At 43.4% G+C, this 20,654-nt stretch overlaps 2 protein-coding genes across 4 annotated transcripts; one reads left to right on the forward strand and one right to left on the reverse strand.

Annotated features, from left to right (window-relative positions):
- The first annotated feature begins 1,160 nt into the window (after positions 1-1,160).
- On the forward strand, positions 1,161-18,055 carry LOC117446782 (homeodomain-interacting protein kinase 1-like). Of its 3 annotated transcripts, none has more exons than XM_034083198.2 (18): positions 1,161-1,482; positions 3,101-3,831; positions 4,514-4,705; positions 5,817-5,998; positions 6,118-6,241; positions 6,513-6,632; positions 6,875-6,961; positions 7,089-7,273; positions 7,373-7,523; positions 8,413-8,599; positions 8,899-9,017; positions 9,576-9,710; positions 12,736-12,896; positions 13,706-13,777; positions 14,094-14,258; positions 14,557-14,771; positions 14,856-14,968; positions 15,714-18,055. In XM_034083198.2, the coding sequence occupies exons 2-18, from the start codon at positions 3,103-3,105 to the stop codon at positions 16,143-16,145; spliced, it is 3,369 nt and encodes a 1,122-aa protein (XP_033939089.1). In that variant the 5' UTR covers positions 1,161-1,482; positions 3,101-3,102; the 3' UTR covers positions 16,146-18,055. The 3 variants fall into 3 exon arrangements, with proteins under 3 accessions (XP_033939089.1, XP_033939090.1, XP_033939091.1); XM_034083199.2 differs by having other exon boundaries at positions 12,739-12,896; XM_034083200.2 differs by lacking the exon at positions 9,576-9,710.
- A 497-nt stretch (positions 18,056-18,552) lies between these two features.
- On the reverse strand, positions 18,553-20,060 carry LOC117447172 (E3 ubiquitin-protein ligase RNF186-like). Its single transcript, XM_034083835.2, has 2 exons — positions 19,717-20,060; positions 18,553-19,605 (listed from the first exon to the last, which is right to left on the reverse strand). The coding sequence occupies exons 1-2, from the start codon at positions 20,034-20,036 to the stop codon at positions 19,461-19,463; spliced, it is 465 nt and encodes a 154-aa protein (XP_033939726.1). The 5' UTR covers positions 20,037-20,060; the 3' UTR covers positions 18,553-19,460.
- Positions 20,061-20,654: the final 594 nt, after the last annotated feature.

A 20,654-nucleotide genomic window follows, 5' to 3' on the forward strand; every position in this document is an offset into this window, starting at 1 on the left:
TTTCTGTGTTTCTTGGAGAAACTTGTTTTGCTATAGCCTTGTATTCTGTGGATACGACAACATTTATAATAAATGTATTTTCAATTGCTGTGAAAGTTTCAACAAGTGCACGTGTCTTTAACAATATCTTTGAGTTGCTTTAATATTTTATTTCACTTCCTCTGACCAGTAGGCCTACCACTTTCATTTGGAAGCTTTGTGTCAAGTTGTACACAAAGTGTCTCTACTCTCTTCAATACATATTTACTTTAAGCTTACAGCACCGGGAATTTCCGGCTTTATCGTGTTCAACTGTAAAGCCCCTGCCTTGAGACAAAAGTAAGTAACATTTGTGATATTGGGCTAAATAAATACACTCTGATTTACTTTGTTTGATGGATTTGGCGCAAGAAGTACACTTCACTTCGGAGCCCTCAAGAGCCAGATATAAATGTTTATTAGTGTCAAAAATGGTGTAGGTAAAAAGGTTTTGCTACTACCTAAAACTCAGTAACAGGAGTGTAGGCTACGGGATGGGATTTCTAACAGGTTGTTTAATTTATCTTCTCCAGTGAGAACATAAACACATTTAATAAGCCGCACACACACTAGGATAAATCAACATGATGACGGCATGGCTGGAATTAAACCCACCACCTTCTGACTGAAAGACAACAGCTCTTCCTCTCTGCTTCAACCGAGTTATGGGCTTTTGTTCAGAAATGATGGTGGAGACATGTCCCCATGTCCCCATGCAGCACAAATGACGCCTGCACATTGCCTTCATACTCTTTAAATGTGCGATCCCCTCATCATGTTGCCAAATATTGGATTTCCTTTAGGGACTATTTTAATTTCACATGGTTTGTCCGACGACGTGTGGAACACTTTGGTCCTACCGGAAAATTACTGGTATTTGTTGTAAATTACGTCACTTCGATTTCTCTTTACCGTAAAATGTGAGCCTTTTTTATGTTAAACACGATCTCAAATGTCTCTAGACCAAATTAGTCAATCATTTGGCCATGTTATAACAGTTGTCAAATTATATCTTAACCAAGCCAGCCGTAGTTAATTTTGTAAGAAATAGTACTTATCTCTGTGTGCTACCCTATCCCAATCTCGGTAATTACGGTAAAATCCGGAAATGACGTAAGAATCGCAGCTGATATAAGGACGTGGTTGTTCCGGTGAAAAAGTGGATTTGCTGCTTCAGGACAGTCGGTTTTAGAGTAGAATTTTTAATGTTTTAATTAACATATGTACATATGTTTTAGCACTAGAGTATTTTAATATAATAATACAAGGACACATGTGTGTTTTTGTTGAGAAAACTTCTGCTGCTGCCTAGCTCTCCATCGGCTGAAGAAACAATGCAGGCCTAGCTAGCATCTCACGGTAGCTAGTGGAAGCTAATCGGATAACGCTGCTCCAGTAGACTGCAGTGGGATTTAAACCTTGGACGAAGCCCCATTTTTCGACGCTGCAATAACATCTATTCCGGTATTTTACACCTTTTTTTAAATCAAATGTTGCCTTTCATGCAACGTATGTAATTTAACCTAATTTGATGTCTGTTAAATAAGCAAATGCTCGTTAAGCGCAATATGTTCACGAAGTTAACGCGTTAGCTTGTTAGCATTTGAGTTAAGTAATTGTTTCCTTGTTGACTCTATAATAAAGTATTTCTGTGTCATGAAGATGGTCAACAAGGAGAAGGACAAACGTATAATGTGTCTGCCAAATGTGTCAGGGATTTGGTAACATTAGAAAACAGTAGCTTGATTTCTACTTTGGTCCATCACAGTTAACCTGTCAGAACCATAGACTGTATACAATGGGACCGATCTTATCTGGTAGGTTCACATCTCCCTTATGTTTTCGCATTCGTAAGAAAACCTTTTTTAGAAAAAATTCCTTTCCTTCTAACTGGAAAGTGTATTTTAACCGGGGATCATAACACACGGGTCCACTTTATTGGATCCAAGCTTATCATTGCATAACACTGACTGTGCAGCAATGGTTTCGTTTATAGAGCTATGTTATGGCATACACATGTATTTGTTTCCTCCTTCCTGGTGCTTGCATAATCTATTTTGCATCCATTATTTGCATTTATAATTAATGGGAAATATGTATGTTTTGTCAGTTTCTACACATCCTATATGACATTCTTTAGTATCCAGCAACCTTACAAACAATCCTAAAAAATGTTGCCTTCAAGGTTTCTTCTAATAACCATAACATAAACACTTTGTTTGTATGTTGCAACCCTTCAGATTATAGCGTACCCTCTCTTTAATTAGAATGTTTTGACAGAATAAACACAATATTGTTTAAAAGTCTGCCTTTCAAATGTAATGGATTCTGTGGCATGTCTGTTTTTAAAGGGACAGCTAACTGAACTTGTCTAATATGCATCAATACAACTCTACATTCATGAAGCTAATGAGTGTTCATTGCCGCTCTGTTAACTATTTTCACTACCGATGTATATGCTCATTGTCTATTGATTTAATTGATCAAATATTCATTATGTTTTTAAAATATAAAGACGTGATGCCCATCGCAATTTCTCAGAGCCAATGGAACTTCTTGATATTCCTTGTTTTGACCAGCCAGCATGGTACAACTCAAAGCTATTCCTCTTACTATCAAATGTAAAGTAAATCCTCACATTTGAGCTGAAACCTGAAACATAATGGTATTTTTCTTGATATATGAAAAGCTGAATTGATGATCAATACAGTTTCCTGAAATGTTTTGCTTAGTGGATAAATCAATCAATCCTTTAATCGATTTAGTTGAAACTATTTGACTGAGGAAGTTCAACTTGATGCTCATTTTGGAGACCGTAGTTGGGAGGTGCTGTTAAGGTGTATTGAGTTATATCGAGGGTTGTTTTCATTATGTATTCATTGATATAAATGGGATGGACTGTTGTATCTGTCTGCACTAGTTTTTGCTAAGTATACCAAATAAACTGAGTTTATGTTGCATTCCAGTCTGTCAAGACAGATTGCAAACTTTATTTCTAATTTTAAGAGAATCTTACAGTACCATAGCTCTTTGTTGTTTTAGTTTTTTTATCTTGATCTTATCCACATCAATCTCTTTTCAGCGATGAGCTCTCAGCTGCAGGTCTTCTCCCCCCCCTCCATCTCCTCCAGTGCCTTTTGCCGCGTTAAGAAGGTGAAGGTGGAGAACAATGTTTGGGACGTGTCCACCTCCGAAGCTTACAGCTCCCTAGCGGGCCAGTCGGCATACACCTTCGCCCCATCCATGGCCGTGGCACCCTTTGCACCATCTCTGGTCTTCCCCCCCACAGCGCCCGGCTCAAGAGGTCAAGTGGTGGTGCGAGCCGCTGATAGCACCGGCAGTCTCCCTCGTGGATCCAGTCGGCGTGTGGTGGAGCAGGCCACGTCTTCCTCTTACGCTCACACAGAGACGACCTCCGAAACAAGGGGGCACAGGCACGGGCAGAAGAGAAAGTTGGAGGAGACTACTGAAGGCAGCGGGAGCGGTTGTGGCAGTGTCCAAATATTGGAGGAGCTCTCAGCCCCTGCAGCAACGTACTCCACCCGTACCGGGGGTGGCGGAGGAGGCACAGGCCAGTCTATACCCCACTCAGCTACAACCACCAAGAGCAGCAGCTCCAACGGGGAGGGGGATTATCAGCTGGTGCAGCACGAGATCCTCTGCTCCGTGTCCTGCAGCTATGAAGTGCTGGAGTTTTTAGGAAGAGGCACGTTCGGACAAGTGGCTAAGTGCTGGAAGAGGGGCACCAATGAGATCGTGGCAATCAAGATCCTGAAAAACCATCCTTCCTATGCTCGTCAGGGCCAAATTGAGGTAACACAGTTTTGTTGATTCATTCATTTGTGTATCCTGATCTTTTGTTGTTGTGGTTACTGGTTTTATTTGACAATGTTTGCAGAGAGCTTCTTGTCTCGCAGAATTATTGACAATGTTTAATAATAAAATGCTAGCGCTGTGTGTGACATTGATGTGGTCCCAACTGATTTAGCTGAAGAAATTTCAAGTCAAAGCTTCCGGAGTAATGAGACAATCCAACGTGCATTTCTGAACAAGTTTAATTACAGCTTAATATAAAAGTTATTTTATTAACACTGCGGCCCCCTGCGTCAGAGGGTCTTTCAGTTTCTAAAAATTACATGTTATTTTCACAGGAAATCTCTGATTGTGTTTTATTAGGAAACGCAATTTTGGCGTGCTTTTTGCTCTTTTGCACCCCATTATTTCTGACACGGGTTGGATTTGGTCCAATTCAGGATAAATTGTAATTGCCTTATCACATTACCTGGAGTTGCTTCCCAGATGTTACAATGTTGATGCAACATTATCAATCATTTTAGAGCAAACTGGTTAAATGAAACTTGTAACTGACCTTCGTACCACAGCGTTATTGTGCCCTTCCTCACACTTTCACTTTCACTTTCATTTTCTTATTATGAAAGTGAACCAGCTATAATTGACACATTTTAAACAGGGTTATTTGTATCTCTTCCAACAGGTGGGTATCCTGAACCGGCTCAGCGCAGAGAACGCGGATGAGTACAACTTTGTGCGTTCATACGAATGCTTCCAACACAAGGGTCACACGTGCCTGGTGTTTGAGATGCTGGAGCAGAACCTGTACGACTTTCTCAAACACAGCAAGTTCAGCCCACTCCCCCTGCGGCACATCAGACCCATCCTACAGCAGGTGGGCTCCACAGACATTCATTACACCTTTTTATAACCCATTATTATTATTACTTAAAATGGACCTATCATGCTATTTGAACAATATATTGTAGGGCCATACCTATATAAAGTTTTTTTAAATACCAAACTGATTCTGCATTTTAGCCATGCCTCATTTCGTTCTAGTTGCTCTTTCCAGCACTGTTTTTGCAGCGGCTGATTCTGTGACATAGCTTTAATGCAAGCAGCTGACCACGCCCCCCTGCAGGAGAGGGGAGCATGCTTTGAGATCAGCTGCTGGGCTGTCAGAAGAGGGGGAGAAAAATAAATCTCCGTCCTCTATGTTTTATTCTTATATGATTTATATAGTCATTATTCATTTGTTTTAAAGCTCAATAAATAACAAAGAAGACCTTTGACCGGCACTTTTCTAATTTTCTGTCCGGAAGATTAAAACTTTAACGGACATGTTGACCGGCGGAAAGAAATCTAACTGACACTCTGCTGTCCCCTCGTTCCTTGGAAGAGGCGGAGAGGTGGGGGTTTGTCATCTGCTGGTGGACTACCGGAGAGAATTACAGTGCTTGCCTCGACGGGGAGGGATTGCATTGAATTACAGTTGCAGGAGGGGCAAACGCTTGCCTCTGGGAGGGAGAAAAAAAGCCACAGCGGAGAATAAACAGAAGGGCAACCATGGCAACCATGCACAGGAAGTCTTCTTCGCTGCTTTTGTGGCAGACTGCAGCGCCACTTACAGGCCTGGCATATGTACTACAGCGTCTCCAGCGCTTTCGAGCGGGAATGGCCGGCCGTGGCCCAACCCCACATTCCCCTGATAGGTGGAGAGTTGGCCATACAGGCGGAGCTCCTCGATCCTGACGTCAGAGAATTTTCAAATCTGTATCCGATTCGTTGCAGCCCGGTTTTAGAGATTTGGGTATGGAGGAAAAGAGAGGGTTGTGTTTTCTGACACTTGGTGAGTTCCCTGACACACCGGGGACACATTCATGTATAAAAGACGTACAAAAGTGCATTTTGCACAATAGGTCCCCTTTAAATTTGAGTTCCAGATATACGCCTTTCATTCTTACGTAGTTGAATTAATTGTACTGTTTTTTTATTGTCTTTAGGTGGCTACAGCGCTGATGAAGCTGAAAAGCCTCGGTCTGATTCATGCAGACCTGAAGCCAGAGAACATCATGCTGGTGGACCCCCTCAGACAGCCCTACAGGGTGAAGGTCATTGACTTTGGCTCAGCGAGTCATGTGTCCAAAGCTGTCTGCTCGACCTACTTACAGTCGCGCTACTACAGGTTCGTGTGAATAAATCCACTTTCTTTTAATACATCTAATACTTTTGCCATGTTACTATGACACAACATTGTAGCTCAAGTCTTGGTACTAATTGGTTAACCTCCTCTTCACTGTCTAGGGCTCCAGAGATAATTTTGGGTCTGCCATTCTGTGAGGCCATCGACATGTGGTCTCTGGGCTGTGTGATTGCTGAGCTGTTTCTGGGTTGGCCTCTCTACCCGGGGGCCTCTGAGTATGACCAGGTCAGTACCGACGTTAGAGTTCCCCAGGCCTTATCTGGGTAAGAAAGAATGCCTGCAAGAGGCTACAAGTTTTTAGTTGATGGCGTGTCATGGAAGTACTGTCGGTGTACTTTAGAAACTCCTGGAGCTGCTAGTTTTGCTATAAATCAGGAGATACCAACGTGCTGCTGAGAAACAAGCATAACTACCCACTGTAAGAGTCGTATCCATGGCACTTACTGGTGTGTTTTATTGGTGTGTCTTATACTTGAATATGTTTTCCCTTCTCCAGATCCGTTACATTTCTCAGACCCAAGGCCTGCCTGCAGAGTATCTGCTGAGCGCGGGGACAAAGACCAGCCGCTTTTTCAATCGAGGACCTGACTCCAGCTACCCACTCTGGAGGCTTAAGGTTAATATGATCTCATAATATTCCTAGTGTCTCCATATCTGAAGGCTGTAACTGATTGATCACCGTTACCAGAAGATGACTGAATATTTAAAAAAAAGTACCCATATCACTTCATGTTAATTGCATCTTCACTTTTGCTGTAACAATGTACATTTTCCCTCTGTGGGACTATTAAAGGTATTCTGATTCCGATATAGTTTTTGCAAATAATAACAAGCAAAATATGTTTTTATATTTGCCAGACCCCGTCAGAGCATGAAATGGAGATGGGTATCAAGTCCAAAGAGGCCAGGAAGTATATCTTCAACTGTCTGGATGACATGATGCAGGTAAATCGTTTTTCAAGTAACATCTTTTTCAATAAAAATACTATGCTCTCAAACCCAAGAAATGTCTTTACCACTAACTCTTATTATTTGTCTGATTAATTTGGTTGTTTTGTTTCTTGTATTCCAGGTCAACCTGTCTTCTCATTTGGAGGGCACGGACATGTTGGCAGAGAAAGCTGATAGACGAGAGTTTATAGACCTCCTGAAGCGGATGCTCCGTCTGGATGCTGACAAAAGGATCACGCCAACGAAGACTCTGGGTCACCCCTTTGTCACCATGAGCCACCTCATGGATTACCCCCACAGCTCACAGTATGTGTGATGTGGAGATGTTCTTTTGTCACTGCTGTACTATTATGTTTTCTTTACTTGAATGTTTTTTCTCATACACTATTGCTCCACCCTCTCCAGTGTGAAGTCCTGCTTCCAGAACATGGAGATCTGTAAGCGCCGGAGCTCCTACGATAGCAACAAATCCCTGTACTCCACCAGCGCAGTGCCCAGCGCTGCCGCCGGCAACCTCACTGTTACCTTCAGTAGCCAGCTCAACCAGCATAACCAGGTACGACCAATCACTTCACAGGGTCCACACAACAGTAGTAGGTGAAATTTGTGAGGGCTAAAAAAATCCCCTGAATATTCAAACGCATCACATAACACCTTCCAATATTTAGTTTGGTTCTTGAAGTCATAAAAATGTAATTGCTCAGAATTGGAAATCTTGCTCAGCTTTTTCTTTTTCTGAGGCGCAACCATCTCTCATCCTTTCTTGCCCAAAACGAAATATGTCATGGCTTTTTTTACCATTATCAGTCTTTTCACTTGTATGTTACTAATGCTATAGGGAGGCAGTTGCGAGTGAATTACTCACTGCCACATTTACATACTATTAAATTAGAAAAGCACTCCAACAAAATAAACATTACAGAGCTACAGCTAATACTCACTAAGGATGGACTGTGAGGGAGAGTGCCCTGCAGTGGGTTTCAAGATGACCTTGAGAAGCACTGGTTGTGGGGTCTGAGCCCTCAGCGTTGTCTGTCAGATGGCGCTAATGCTTTTGGTCAGTTGTGTGTGTGTGTCTCTCTCCACAGCTTATCTCACACACCACTGACCCATCAGGCCAGTATTTTCCGTGCATTCAAGAGTGTATGTTCCCTGACGTGTCATGTTGTGTTGAATCACTCTTCCTTTTGAAAAACCTGAAAACCTTATTTTAACTGCCATGTTTTAATATTTGAGCCCAAAACAGTGCTTCACTATAACGTTCAAATTGGTCAATGGATTATGTGAATATGTTTTTGAATTGGTTTTTAAGAAAGACAGATATCAATTACATCACGTTGTCTCTTTAGGCTCAAAATTGTGCTTGAAAAAGTCTTTTTGTGATGTAATGAACGTTGCCACTCATTCTGTCTTTAATCAGTGGTCTTCTGTAATTCCTCCACCAGGTGCCTTCTGCGGGGGGGGCGGTGCCTTTGCTGAACTACCAGCCCGCTCTGTACCAGCAGGCGACCATCAACATTCCCGGGCTCGCTCAGCAGAGCGTCCCGATCCCAACGCGTGCTGCTGGGCTGTGCAGCCAGACTGAACCCTTCCAGCAGACCCTCATCGTCTGCCCACCCTCCACTATCCAAGGTAAAGGAGAACGCTGCAATCAGACTGAGAAAAACACAACATGAGGGGTTGCAGCAGAAGACGCCACTCACTGTTATTTATTCCAATTTGAATACGAAGAAGGGTTTCCTCAGATTGTACTTCAGTTATTTAGATGTCAGGCTATCACTACTAACATCTACTTATTGCTCTGGTTGGAGGCAGATTATGAATGTTAATAAGATGCTTACCACAACATCCCACTCTTTAAGGGATACTTCAATACTGTGAGACCTTCATTTTAATTGATCTTTTAATTACTTGTATTTAATTGTTTTCAGGGCTACAGGCATCCAGTAAGAGCTCCAGTTACCCTGTGAGGATGGAGAACTCTGTACCCATAGTACCTCAGAACCAGGCTGCTCAGGCGTTGCAGCTCCAGCCCAGTATGCTCACACAGGTAAGATTCTGGAGGGTCAGTCACATTTCAGATGTCTGTCTGGGGCTAATGATGTTATCTTTAAATGTAGTCTTTCAAGGAGAGACACAAAGCTTGTACGGGCACACTTTCTTTTGAAAAAGATGGACAGAGGATGCATGCATGTATGGCTGCTTGAGAGGGACATGGGCAGGTTGTAGGATTTGCAAATTATAAATTATATATACGGTTTGCTTTCAGTGGAGACCTTGTTTATTTAATTGCATTTATACCATTAACCTTTGAAATAACAAAAGATGTGACTTCAAAAGCATAGCCTTTGTTCCAGGACCAGGCCTCTCTTATTCCCAGTGTCCTCTCTGGGATGGTGGCCAGATGTTTAATGCAGGAGGCTCCAAAAGCTGTCCAATTGTGATTTGCTAAACGTAGGATTATGGTCTGCCCACTGCAGAGGTCAGGGGTCCGGTCGGCCCGTGGTGCCAGTCTGTTTCTCTTCAGATTCAGCCTTTTGAAGGACCTAACGCAGCCCTCCCCTATCCTCCCTCCCTCCCTCCCTCCCTCCCTCCCTCCCTCCTCCAGGGTTCCTGCACCCCCCTGATGGTGGCTACGCTGCACCCACCCTCAGCAGGCATAGCCCCGCAGTACTCCCTTCCCCTCGGGCTGGGCAACGGGGTGGGTCGGCCCACCCTCCTGGAGCACACAGCCACAGTGCTGGTAAAGCAACAAAGAAGAAACACACACATGCACACTACAACTAACAAAGCCATCTCTATCCTGCCCCACTCCTTTGTGTTTCATTAATGTTTGCTTTGTTCCCTCCTCCTCCTCCTCTGTGCCACATGTTTTATGTTGCCATAGTCACATGAAGACTTGTTGTCAGACTTATGGTCGCTTGGTTCTTACTTTGTCGGAAAATTCAAAAAATGTTGATCCTGGACTCACCATTGCAGGGTCCCCGTGGGGTCTTAGAAAGTATTAAAAGTTGATAAATCAATTTAGCGAAAATGAAGGCTATTAAAAAGTATGAAACGGCATTTTCCAAGGTATTACATTTTGTAGCTTGTTTTCAATAAGTATATAAATTGTCCAAAGAGGTTGTATTCTACAGTCTGCCTGAATGTAATCATTGCGTAGGTGTGCAGTGTGATTCTGTGTAGTTTATTTATGGCATCCCGTTGGATTTGACGTCATCTGAACAGGACATCGCACGCTCACTGCTTGATAGCGCGTGAAGGCCCGTTTACGCCGGTTGTTAAACAACATCGTTATGGGGAAATGCAAGTCTGCGTCCAAATGGTTGGAAGATAAGGAGGAAGGACAATCAATACTGTATATAGTAAATGTGAGGTAAAGTGTGTCGCCAATGTAACCGGTTAAAACTCGAAGTGGCGATGGAAAATGTATGGAAAGGGTCTTAAAAGGTCTTACATTTGACTTCAGGATTCCTGCATTTACCCTGCAATGTCCTTTTTATACTTTTTTCAAATCCCCTTTTGACATTAAATCAGAATTGACAAATCGTTTATCCATTCCAAAGGACATACCATTCACTCCTCCCCCCCAGTCTCTCCCCATAGGTGTGCTGAGGGCATGGAGCATGTGTTGGGTTTCTCACCCATTTCATCAACACTTCTCTAACTTCTGGTCACTTTCCAAACAGTCTCAAGGAGGCAAGAGTAAACCCTCTCCTAAAGAAACCCACTCAACCCGTCAGATGTTATAAACTACAGGCCTGTCTCTCTCCTCCCGTTCCTGTCTAAAACACTTGAACGCGCTGTATTTAGACAACTCTCCTGCTATCTCCATCAGAACAACCTTCTGGATCCGCACCAGTCTGGTTTCAAGGCAGGTCACTCAACAGAAACTGCCCTCCTTGCTGTCACTGAGGAACTGCACACTGCTAAAGCAGCCTCCCTCTCCTCTGTCATCATCCTTTTGGACCTGTCTGCTGCATTCGACACGGTGAACCATCAGATCCTCCTTCGCACTCTCCAAGAACATGGAGTTTCAGGCTCTGCACTTTCCCTCCTCACCTCATCCCTCAAAGACCGCACCTACAGGGTTACTTGGAGAGGGTCCGAGTCCGACCCTTGTCAATTAACTACAGGGGTCCCTCAGGGCTCTGTTCTTGGTCCCCTCCTCTTCTCCTTGTACACAAACTCGCTCGGATCTGTCATTAGCCCGCATGGTTTTTCATACCACTGCTACGCTGACGACACCCAATTAATTCTGTCCTTTCCCCGCTCAGAGACCCAGGTCGTCGCACGCATCTCTGCTTGTCTAGCTGACATCTCTCAGACTGAACTGCTTTTCCTTCCGGGAAAAGATTGTCCCACTCTTGACCTAACAATCAACATTGGCACCTCTGTTGTTTCCCCGACTCAGACTGCAAGGAATCTGGGTGTGATCCTAGATAACAACCTGTCCTTCACTGCAAACATCGCTGCTACAACCCGCTGCTGCAGATACACGATTTACAACATCAGGAGGATACGTCCCCAGCTGACCCAGAAAGCGACGCAGATTCTGGTCCAGGCTCTCGTCATCTCACGCCTAGACTACTGCAACTCCCTCCTGGCTGGTCTACCAGCTCATCCAGAATGCAGCGGCTCGTCTGGTCTTCAACCTTCCTACATTCTCCCACACCACGCCACTCCTCCGCTCCCTTCATTGGCTTCCGGTAACTGCTAGAATCCACTTCAAGACAATGGTACTTGCGTACCATGCTGCGAATGGATCTGGCCCTTCCTACATCCAGGACATGGTTAAACCGTACACCCCAGCACCTGCACTCCGCTCTGCATCAGCCAAACGACTCGCTGCACCATCGCTGCGAAGGGGACCCAAGTTCCCATCAGCAAAAACACGTGGGTTTGCTATCCTGGCTCCAAAATGGTGGAATGAGCTCCCCATTGACATCAGGAAAGCAGATAGCTTACACACCTTCCGGCGCAAACTGAAAACTCATCTCTTCCGACTCCACTTCCAGCGATAGAACTATTAACAAAGCACTTATATACTAATAAAGGGCTGGCTTATCTAAAGCCAGTTGAGTAGCACTTGAAATGTTTTTGCTCTATGAAGCCTGATGTACTTATATGATTCTGTTTTCTTCAAGTTTGTATTTTGTTGGTCGAATTGTATTGTAAGTCGCTTTGGATAAAAGCGTCAGCTAAATGCTATGTAATGTAATGTTGCTGCGTTGGTCTGCGCTTTGCTTGCAGCTTCCCTTGTCCCGTCCTTCCTTGTTTACAGCAAAGGAGGTTGCAGCTACAAAGCCCACTAAAGCCTCCCCAACTCTCTGACACACATCTTTTGTTTCAGCCCCCAAACATATGGCATGCCTTCTCCCCACACAGCTTATCAGCAGACTGTGTGGCATCAGTGGACCAAACTAATCTCTTTCTTCAGTGTTTCTTCTTTAACAGGCACCGTGCTCCTGTGCATTCTTGTCTTTATCCCCCGTCTGTTTACAGTGCTTCATTGTTTGGGCTTTGCATGATATCATCTCGTCCATTTTTGATGCAGGGCAATGCTTTATTAAGGGAATGGCTTGGGAAAAGTTGCTCGTTTATCTATCTGTGCTTATGCCTGCGGAAGACATTTGTAGTTTGGACTTGTTTCTCAGCATGGCTCAGTCTGTCTGGCCCATTCCAGCGATCACATAAGTTGTGTTTACGCATTAATATCTGATCGTTGATGGTAGATGTACTGAAGTGTGAGCGTCTGTTTCTCTCAGCAGGCCTGGCCCACTGGCACGCAGCAGATCCTCATCCCGTCGTCATGGCAGCAGGTCCCGGGCGTGGCCATCCACAGCTCCGCCCACCAGTCCACTGTCCCCGAGTCCCCCCTGGAAACACTTCACTCAGAAGCTGCTGCGCAGCAGGGACACAGCTGGAGGTCGGTCCATCACTCAGTCTGAACAGTCTCATTCTTGTTTTACAATTATGAACTACCAACTTATAGTTTTACATATTTGAGACGCTCGTCATCCATTTCAATGTCACAACAAATACATTGGAGCGCCTTTTTATTCAAGGGTTTACCAGTGCTTTAAAGTAACCAAGTAGATTTCCTTAAGTACTGTACTTGTACTACTTCCTGTATAGTTTCCATCCTTTGCTAATCCTAGAGGCAAATCTGGTACTTTTTCTCCACTACACTTATTTAATACCTTCGCTTAATTTGCACATTTGGATTAATGATGCGACATGTGATCGACAGTTAAATAAGACTTTAAGTTAGACTTTACATCCTGTATACCCTGCAGTATAACATAATTAAAACTAGTGACCTGCTTTGATAACACTTGAATGCATCAATAATTATCAAAACATATGATATATATTATTCTACTTTTACTTTTGGTACTTAAAAAATGTGTTGATGCCAATTATTTTGTACTTTTACTTGAGTAACCTTTGCAAAACAGGATATGTACTTGTACGGTGTACTCTTCTTACACTCTGGTACTTCCACTTTTACTTGAGTACTAGACCTGAGTATTTTTAAGCCCCAACTCTGGGGCCTAGTGTATGCATTATAGTAAGTACATGAGTCACTGCAAATGTTTGCTGTAATAACAGAGCAAAGGGAGGGAAGTAAAGCTGCGTCAGTTGAAACAAACATGATCTCCTTGTGTTCATATATCATGTTCGGATTTAAGCGATGCCCCTCCCTTTAACTTGTTTGTACTTTGGCCCTCGCAGGAATACAGCCCAGGGCCGCAGCCAGCAGGAGAGGAAGAAGGTGAAGGCCAGACGGGGAGAGAACAGGAACAGGTTGGTGGAGCCTGCAGCATCGCAACGTTCACACTTAATGACGAATGCCTAAAAATAACTATCACATCCAGTACCAGCAGATGTTATCCCTTAAAGTCGCTTCTGAGAAGTTGATACATTTAATTACAAATTCCTTGGCAGTAGTTAGTTTAGTTGTCACTAGATGTGAACACAACAACCATTGATTAATGAAAAGGAGCAGTGAAAATACTCAGTATATTTAATCGTAGATTACAGATTACATTTCTTTGCCGTTACTGAAACCATGTTTGCTTTTGGTGGGAAAACTCAACTTTTCTATTGTTGCTCTTCCTAGGGGTATATCTGCCGCGTCATTGCTCAGCAGCAGCGGTGTGCCCCCGCTCAGCGCCGCGTGGTCGCAGCCCATAGTCATCTCCGACACACCCAGCCCGGCTGTCAGCATCATCACCATCCACAGCGACACGGACACCGAGGATGAGCGCAAGTTTCATCCCGCCAGGTGAGTCTCGCCTCTGCACCATTCACTCTTTTTATTTATCTTCTTAGTTTTAACCGAGCACATAAAAGGAGAATTTGTATTAAGAAGGATCTTAATGTCTGCCATCTTTTTGGATGCAGCTGCTAATCCAATTCTTGTTAGTACTATATTTTGACAATTTTCTAAAAAAGGACTAATGTAAGACGATGTTTGTTTGACTTCATTAGCAGACCAGGGCCTTAGTGTTTTGTATTTGTAATACTTAAATAAACCTTCTTTAATTGTCTTCTTTAATAACATTGTTTCTCCATGTACATAGCGTCGGCCTGAGCCAGCGCACTAACGTCATCAGCTGTGTGACGGTGCACGACTCTGACTCGTCCACAGCGAGCCCCCTGACCCCCCTCCCCCGCACGCTGAACCCAGCGGGCGGCGCGTCGTCTCGCCAGGCTAAGTCTCTGGCAGTGGTGGCGCCTTCAGTCAAAACCCAGGGCACGGAGCGAGGAGCTGCTTCACGGGGACGCCTGGACACTGGTGAGAACTTTATCTGTTTGTCACCATGCATTTTATTTAGGATGTGACTGACCCAACTTGATAACTCATTTATTTAATTTCCAGTGAACTACATAAAGCCGAAGAGATCATCCAACCGGCAGCCCTGCAGCTCCGGGGAGAGCATGGAGCGGAACAGGCTGCTGCCGAGCCAGTCACACCCTTTAAACCTGAGTCAGGTAATGTTTTTACAACATTCATCACTGTCTTGAAAAGTTGTGTTTTTTAATTAAACTGCCGTGAGATGTTGGCTAAGAATTTGATTTATTTGCCGAACCCAGGAGGTAAACTATGCTGTCGGCACTAGATGTGAACAGGTGTTCCTTTGCAAACACTGCCACCAATAACATATCAATCAATAAATATCACTACTGCAGGTTCACTGGTAAAAAGAAAAGCGCATTTGCTCAATATGTCAACAGATTGTTGTTGACATCTGTAGACACAAAGAAACGGCAGTCATGATCCAAAGAAGTGCGGGGAAATGAAATCACGGGTTGCTCTGAGTCGTCAATCGGAAGTGACTCAGGTGCTTATGCGAAACAGGGGTGTTGGGAATAGGGCGGGGCGGGCGAATATTTTAAAAGCCTTTGCTGTAGAGTCGTTCATGCATGTTAGGCCTTGTCTGAAAATGTTGTCGGATATCTTGCCTGGAAATGATTTGCACCTGTATTATTATATAGAAATTCCATTGAACAATTTAACAAAGTGCTTTACAAAAGGAAATAAAACCAGGCGAGGTAGATAACATGAGAAGCTCACTGAGAAATGAAACACACTAAAATGAATATGAACAAATACATAATGATAAACAGTATTCATAAAAACATAGCAAACATTTAACGTAGTCCATGCACAGACAACATGCTCTCACAGCTGATGTTTTCCTCCTCGTTGCTCTCATGCCTCTGTGCTCCTCCTCAGGTCCAGCCGGTGGTCTCTTCCTCTCAGGAGCGCTCCCACAGCGACTCGTCTCTGCGCCGCCAGCCGACCTTCCCTCCGGTCGTCTCGTCTCACTACAACTTCCCCGAGGTGTCCGGCCCCGGCCTGTACGCCTACCCCGCCTCCACGGCCCTCTCCTCTGCCTCTCAGGCAATGGAGCAGCTGCTGAGCCGCAGCCATGCCCCCCACGGACACTCCCCCTCCGCCTATGCAGCACCGTACACCTCAGCGTCCTCCAGGAGGGACCCGTCCGGGCGGAAGGACTCGGTCAGCAGCCTGCTGCACGGCCTGCCCGCAGCCTACCAGCACCCGTTTGCCGCCGGCTCTCCGTACGTCAGCGTGACCCCCCGCGCCGAGGCTTACAGCGCCTACCAGCTGAGCCCCCGGCGCCTCACACAGTACCCCTACCTATAGGGGGGCACACACACTTTTAACACAGAAAAAAAATCTACTTCCCACATACTATGACAAAGGGAGTTCAAACTGTATCTCTAGTAGAATAACTGTTGTTTGCTGCTTCTGACTCGAAGGCGGCGTCTCTCCGTCGACTCATTACGGCCCGTCTACACAGCGGCTTTGGAAAAAGCTTGGAGGTGGGCGTGTCGGAAACTCGACCAACAACCAATCACATGAATCTCCCGCCCCTGACACACAAGCAGCGGTTTGATTGGCTAGAGCTTGTACTGGCATATGATTCGATTGGCTGACGCTTCTGCAGAGGCTTCAAAAGTTGAACATTGCTCAACTTTTGCAGCCTGAAACGCCAGGAAAGCTCCGCTCTGCTTCCACAATGCAGTTCGGCGAAAAGTGACCCCATTCAAAGTGAATGTGCAGAAGCCGCTGTGTGGACGGGCCGTTATCCCTCTTTCGGGTCTTTTTTTAAATGGTATTATTTGACATTATATTGGTTTATTTTCCCTTTAACAATATTGTTTATAGCCCGTATTCTATCCCCATCTTATCCAGATGTATAATTATGGCATTGTGGTAAATGTATTTTACTCCTGATAATCTTGAGGTGTGGTGTGAAGAGAGATTATCCTCCTGTCACGAGCTGACACTTTAGGCGAGCTTTTAGACGCCTGACTCACACGGCTAGTGAAGGGCTAGCTGACAAAGAGTTGCAATTATTCATTTCTCATGAGTCATGACCCATGTTTTAATGTGTTCACACTAATCCAATGTGACCCTATGTTTTTTAGCGAACGTATTAATGACTGTACCTTAACCCTATGTCTGATTACTCACAAATATGTCTTTTAGTATGTTCTAAATTATGTTTTGTCGGTGTGAGAAAGGAGGAGGAGGAAGAAGGTCAGAGAAGATATGGAATAAGAGAAAAGATGTGGTGCAAACTGTGATGGATACATGTTAATTTAAGTGCACATGTGATGGTCTGTTATTGTAGTGACAGTGTTTAGGCAAGATTAATCATCTCCTTATGCAATATAAACTTCTTTTTTTTTAACTGCATCAACGGAGTGGTGAATGTATAACTGAAGTACAGAGGGGGATTAACCATCCACAGGAACGACGTGAAAAGCTTTTGTTTTAAATTGATTATGAAAATATTAAACCTTCTTCCCTACTTTACTCTCCTTGAATATTAAAAAAAATCCAGTTTTATGTGGACCGAAAAATATTCTATATCTGTGAATCCTGATTGTGTAGGACCTGCTCATTTACTAAAACTGATTTATGCCAGTTTGAAATGTTTCATGATCGATAAAGGCAGCATTTTGTCCCTGTTTTCTCCCCATGACACTTTGGATATGTTCACTAGAAAGTTGTAACAAACTACCCACACTGCTGTCCTGGTGAAAATAAAATCTTTTAGCAAATAGGCTTCTGTGTTACTCTGTCTGATGAGAGCCACTTTAACAGTTATGACCCTTTATAATAAGTCAAAGGTGGATATGTACATGATGTATTAACCCCAGAATATGTGCATAAATGTCCCCTTTGATTTCACTCTCATCTGAATATAACATTTTGAATAACAACTCTTCACATGAGTTACTACAATGTGTACAGCAGGCACAGGTCTCCTCTGGAAACAGCTGATTTGTGCCTTTTCCTGACACCATGTTTTAGTTCAAGGTGAACCTCGGAATGGTTTCTGTGGGTTATGAAAGCTTTTTAGAAAATCGTTCCCTGTTGTGTTTGCATCAGTTTTGTGTTGTAATGTCTGAATATTTAAATGTATTTCATCTTAACATAGTGTAGTTAAGAGGCTGTTTGGTAGAACTAATTCAGGGAAAAAAGGTTTCAGCTCAAATAATCCACTGTCACTGTTTTCAATAAAAATAACCACAAATTCACAATGGTTGGTTTTATTGCTCCTCCCCCGATTCCAACATTAACCTTAAACTATCCATGGCATTAGTTAATGTATGACTTTTGAAAGTGTGTAACTATTGTTGTTTCTTGTTACTTTCCACACTATATTGTTTAAATTCACAATGTGAAATATTAAGTGTTTAAAGTCAACCATCAAAAATACCAATAATATTTGTTGCTATAGGATAGGTGAAACAGTTGAGGGACAATTTGAAAGTTTTATTATAATTAACTACACTTTAGATAAAGTTTAAAGAGTTCTTTGCCACAGCGGCACTATCTTTGAAAATGACTTGCAGTACTAACAGCAGAGGCTGCCGAACATTAATGTATAACTTTTGGAAAATGTATAAAACGTTTCTATTAATGATTTCCGTCTGAAACAGCCAGACCCAATAAGAGAAAAATCTCTAGCCGAGAGAAATCAACACTGGACGAGAATCAAGAGATACTTTTAAGAGAGATACTTATTGACCCCAAATTGAGAAAATGTTTGTTGCAGGAGCAACAAGTAAATGTACAGGCATTAAAATATTAAAATCTTTAAAGATGGAAGAAAGTATTAACATAATAAATAAAATAACAATAAAAACAATCTTGGGCTACCATAACATTACTATTTATTTCTCAAACAGAAACACTTTGAACAATAAAAAATATGACGGACCAACACTTTTAAAATAACTTAAATAATAATAATATTGTTTGTTTCTATATTGTGCAAATAAACCTAAACTATACAGATTTACCATTTTAACAAAGCAATGTAAATGTGATGTGTAGTGCAAAGAACACACAAATAATCAGATCGACATAAAAAACAAACCAAATAAAATGCAAATAAAATAAATAACATTTAAATTGATAAAATTAGGTTTCAGTTTTCACAGCTTCAGCTTTTGTGCAACATTTAAATGTATGCAGGTAGGATTGTATGTGGGCATAACAAAAGTAAAGTTGGGTTTAAGGTTTGTACATTTTCAAGAATATGATGAAACATAATCAAATACCAACCAAATAAAACGAATTAAATGTTTGGTTTGAGTTTAGAATCTAATTAAGGGCATCTAAGTCCTTCGCTCCTCAGGCCGGCCTCTGATGTCATCAGTAACAGCGTAGTCCTGCTGCAAATCTAATGTCGTCCTGCAACATTCATCAGGTTCCTTTCCATACATCCATGGGCCCTTCAGTTAGAACGTAAAGAGGAACGGAGATGCCGTATACACAGGGCCGTCCCTGGCCAACTTGAGGCCCCACGCAAAGTTCTATGATGAGGCCCTCTGTTTTGCGAGCGTCGGGGGGGGGTTTACTAGTTTGCTAGAGGAGCCTCGCAGCGGGGAAAACATGCCGCACCACACTAATTGCGCCGCATAAGGGCATAGGTGCGGCTCAGTTGAGACTCAGTTGAGGCTCCCTCCGCAAGATGAGGCCCCACGCAGTCGGCCTGATCGGCCTGTAGGGAGGGACGGCCCTGCGTATACGTCCACACATCCTCTGGAGTAAGGTCTTGCCACCAGACTGTTTTGAAACAGGCCTAAAGAGAGTGACGTATGTTTAGATATCAGGTTGATTCTCTTCATATCACACAGGCCTACATGAAATGACACAAGTGTAATCTATGTGAATAAAAACTGAGTCCCCTTACAGTGATGACTGGATGAGTTGTGTCTCAGTGTAGCTTAAATCCTCCATCGGGGCTGATGGTATCACCCTCTCCTCCACTATCTTGTCCCAGATCTCCATGTTGACCCACAGGGCCCCGGGCAGGGCCAGGCTGGCCCTGGTGCAGGTGATCCAGCGGCACAGGGGGCAGGAGACGCAGTAGAAGAACCCCTTCAGCTGGTACAGCTGCTCCAGGCAGGGTGCACAGAAGGTGTGTCCGCAGTGCAGCACCCGAGGGACCCGGTCGCTGCGAGAGTACTTGTTGAAGCACACCACACACTCCTTCTCCTCGTGTACGACCATGGTGTCTGAGAGTGTAGTGAGGTGGAGTGCGACTGGAGCAGATTGAAGGCATTCAACAGAACACCTGCTGCACAGGAAGAAAGAAACCAGTCAGAAATGCAATCAAATATTATCATTACTTTACAAAAATGCATCTAGCAGTTTCTTTCTAATAAGACTTACTTTTAGGGTTGATAAGGCTTCCTGTGATCCTGCTGTTGGTAACGTGTGTGTAGCTCTGCTGAGGTTTGCTGTGTCTGTGTGTGAACAGCTTGCGGCTATTTATCAGACCTGCCTGATCTTGTGACGTGTCAGAGGAATCATTTCCAGGTAGGAAGCTAAAAACATTCTGGGGAACTCCATTCTTAATCACGTACGCCAAACTGACTGGAAGTATTGCTGATATTATGTCTCACATCCTCTTAAAGTATAAAGTTGTTTTTAACGCTTATTCAAAATAGCAGAGAAAACATGCATTATTGTACTCAGGAGGGGACATTGACAGAGGATTACTCAAAAAGTACACAGTAAAAGTACTTCATAGTACTTGTGGGACTACTACTGAGTCCAACAGTGTCAATCTCAGGAAAAACTAATTGCAACAAATATTTGTTTCCTTCATCAAACTTAGCAGACTTG

Source organism: Pseudochaenichthys georgianus, chromosome 5 (assembly GCF_902827115.2).
Source record: "Pseudochaenichthys georgianus chromosome 5, fPseGeo1.2, whole genome shotgun sequence".
Taxonomy (NCBI): domain Eukaryota; kingdom Metazoa; phylum Chordata; class Actinopteri; order Perciformes; family Channichthyidae; genus Pseudochaenichthys; species Pseudochaenichthys georgianus.

Excerpts from the sequence above, each read along its gene's own strand:
- LOC117446782 (XM_034083198.2), top strand. The coding sequence starts at position 3,103 with ATGAGCTCTCAGCTGCAGGTCTTCTCCCCCCCCTCCATCTCCTCCAGT. Across the intron at positions 4,706-5,816 it reads TCAGACCCATCCTACAGCAG|GTGGCTACAGCGCTGATGAA; the intron begins GTGGGCTCCACA and ends TATTGTCTTTAG. Across the intron at positions 14,772-14,855 it reads ACGGGGACGCCTGGACACTG|TGAACTACATAAAGCCGAAG; the intron begins GTGAGAACTTTA and ends TTTAATTTCCAG.
- LOC117447172 (XM_034083835.2), bottom strand. The coding sequence starts at position 20,036 with ATGGTCGTACACGAGGAGAAGGAGTGTGTGGTGTGCTTCAACAAGTAC. Across the intron at positions 19,606-19,716 it reads CAACTCATCCAGTCATCACT|GCCTGTTTCAAAACAGTCTG; the intron begins GTAAGGGGACTC and ends CACTCTCTTTAG.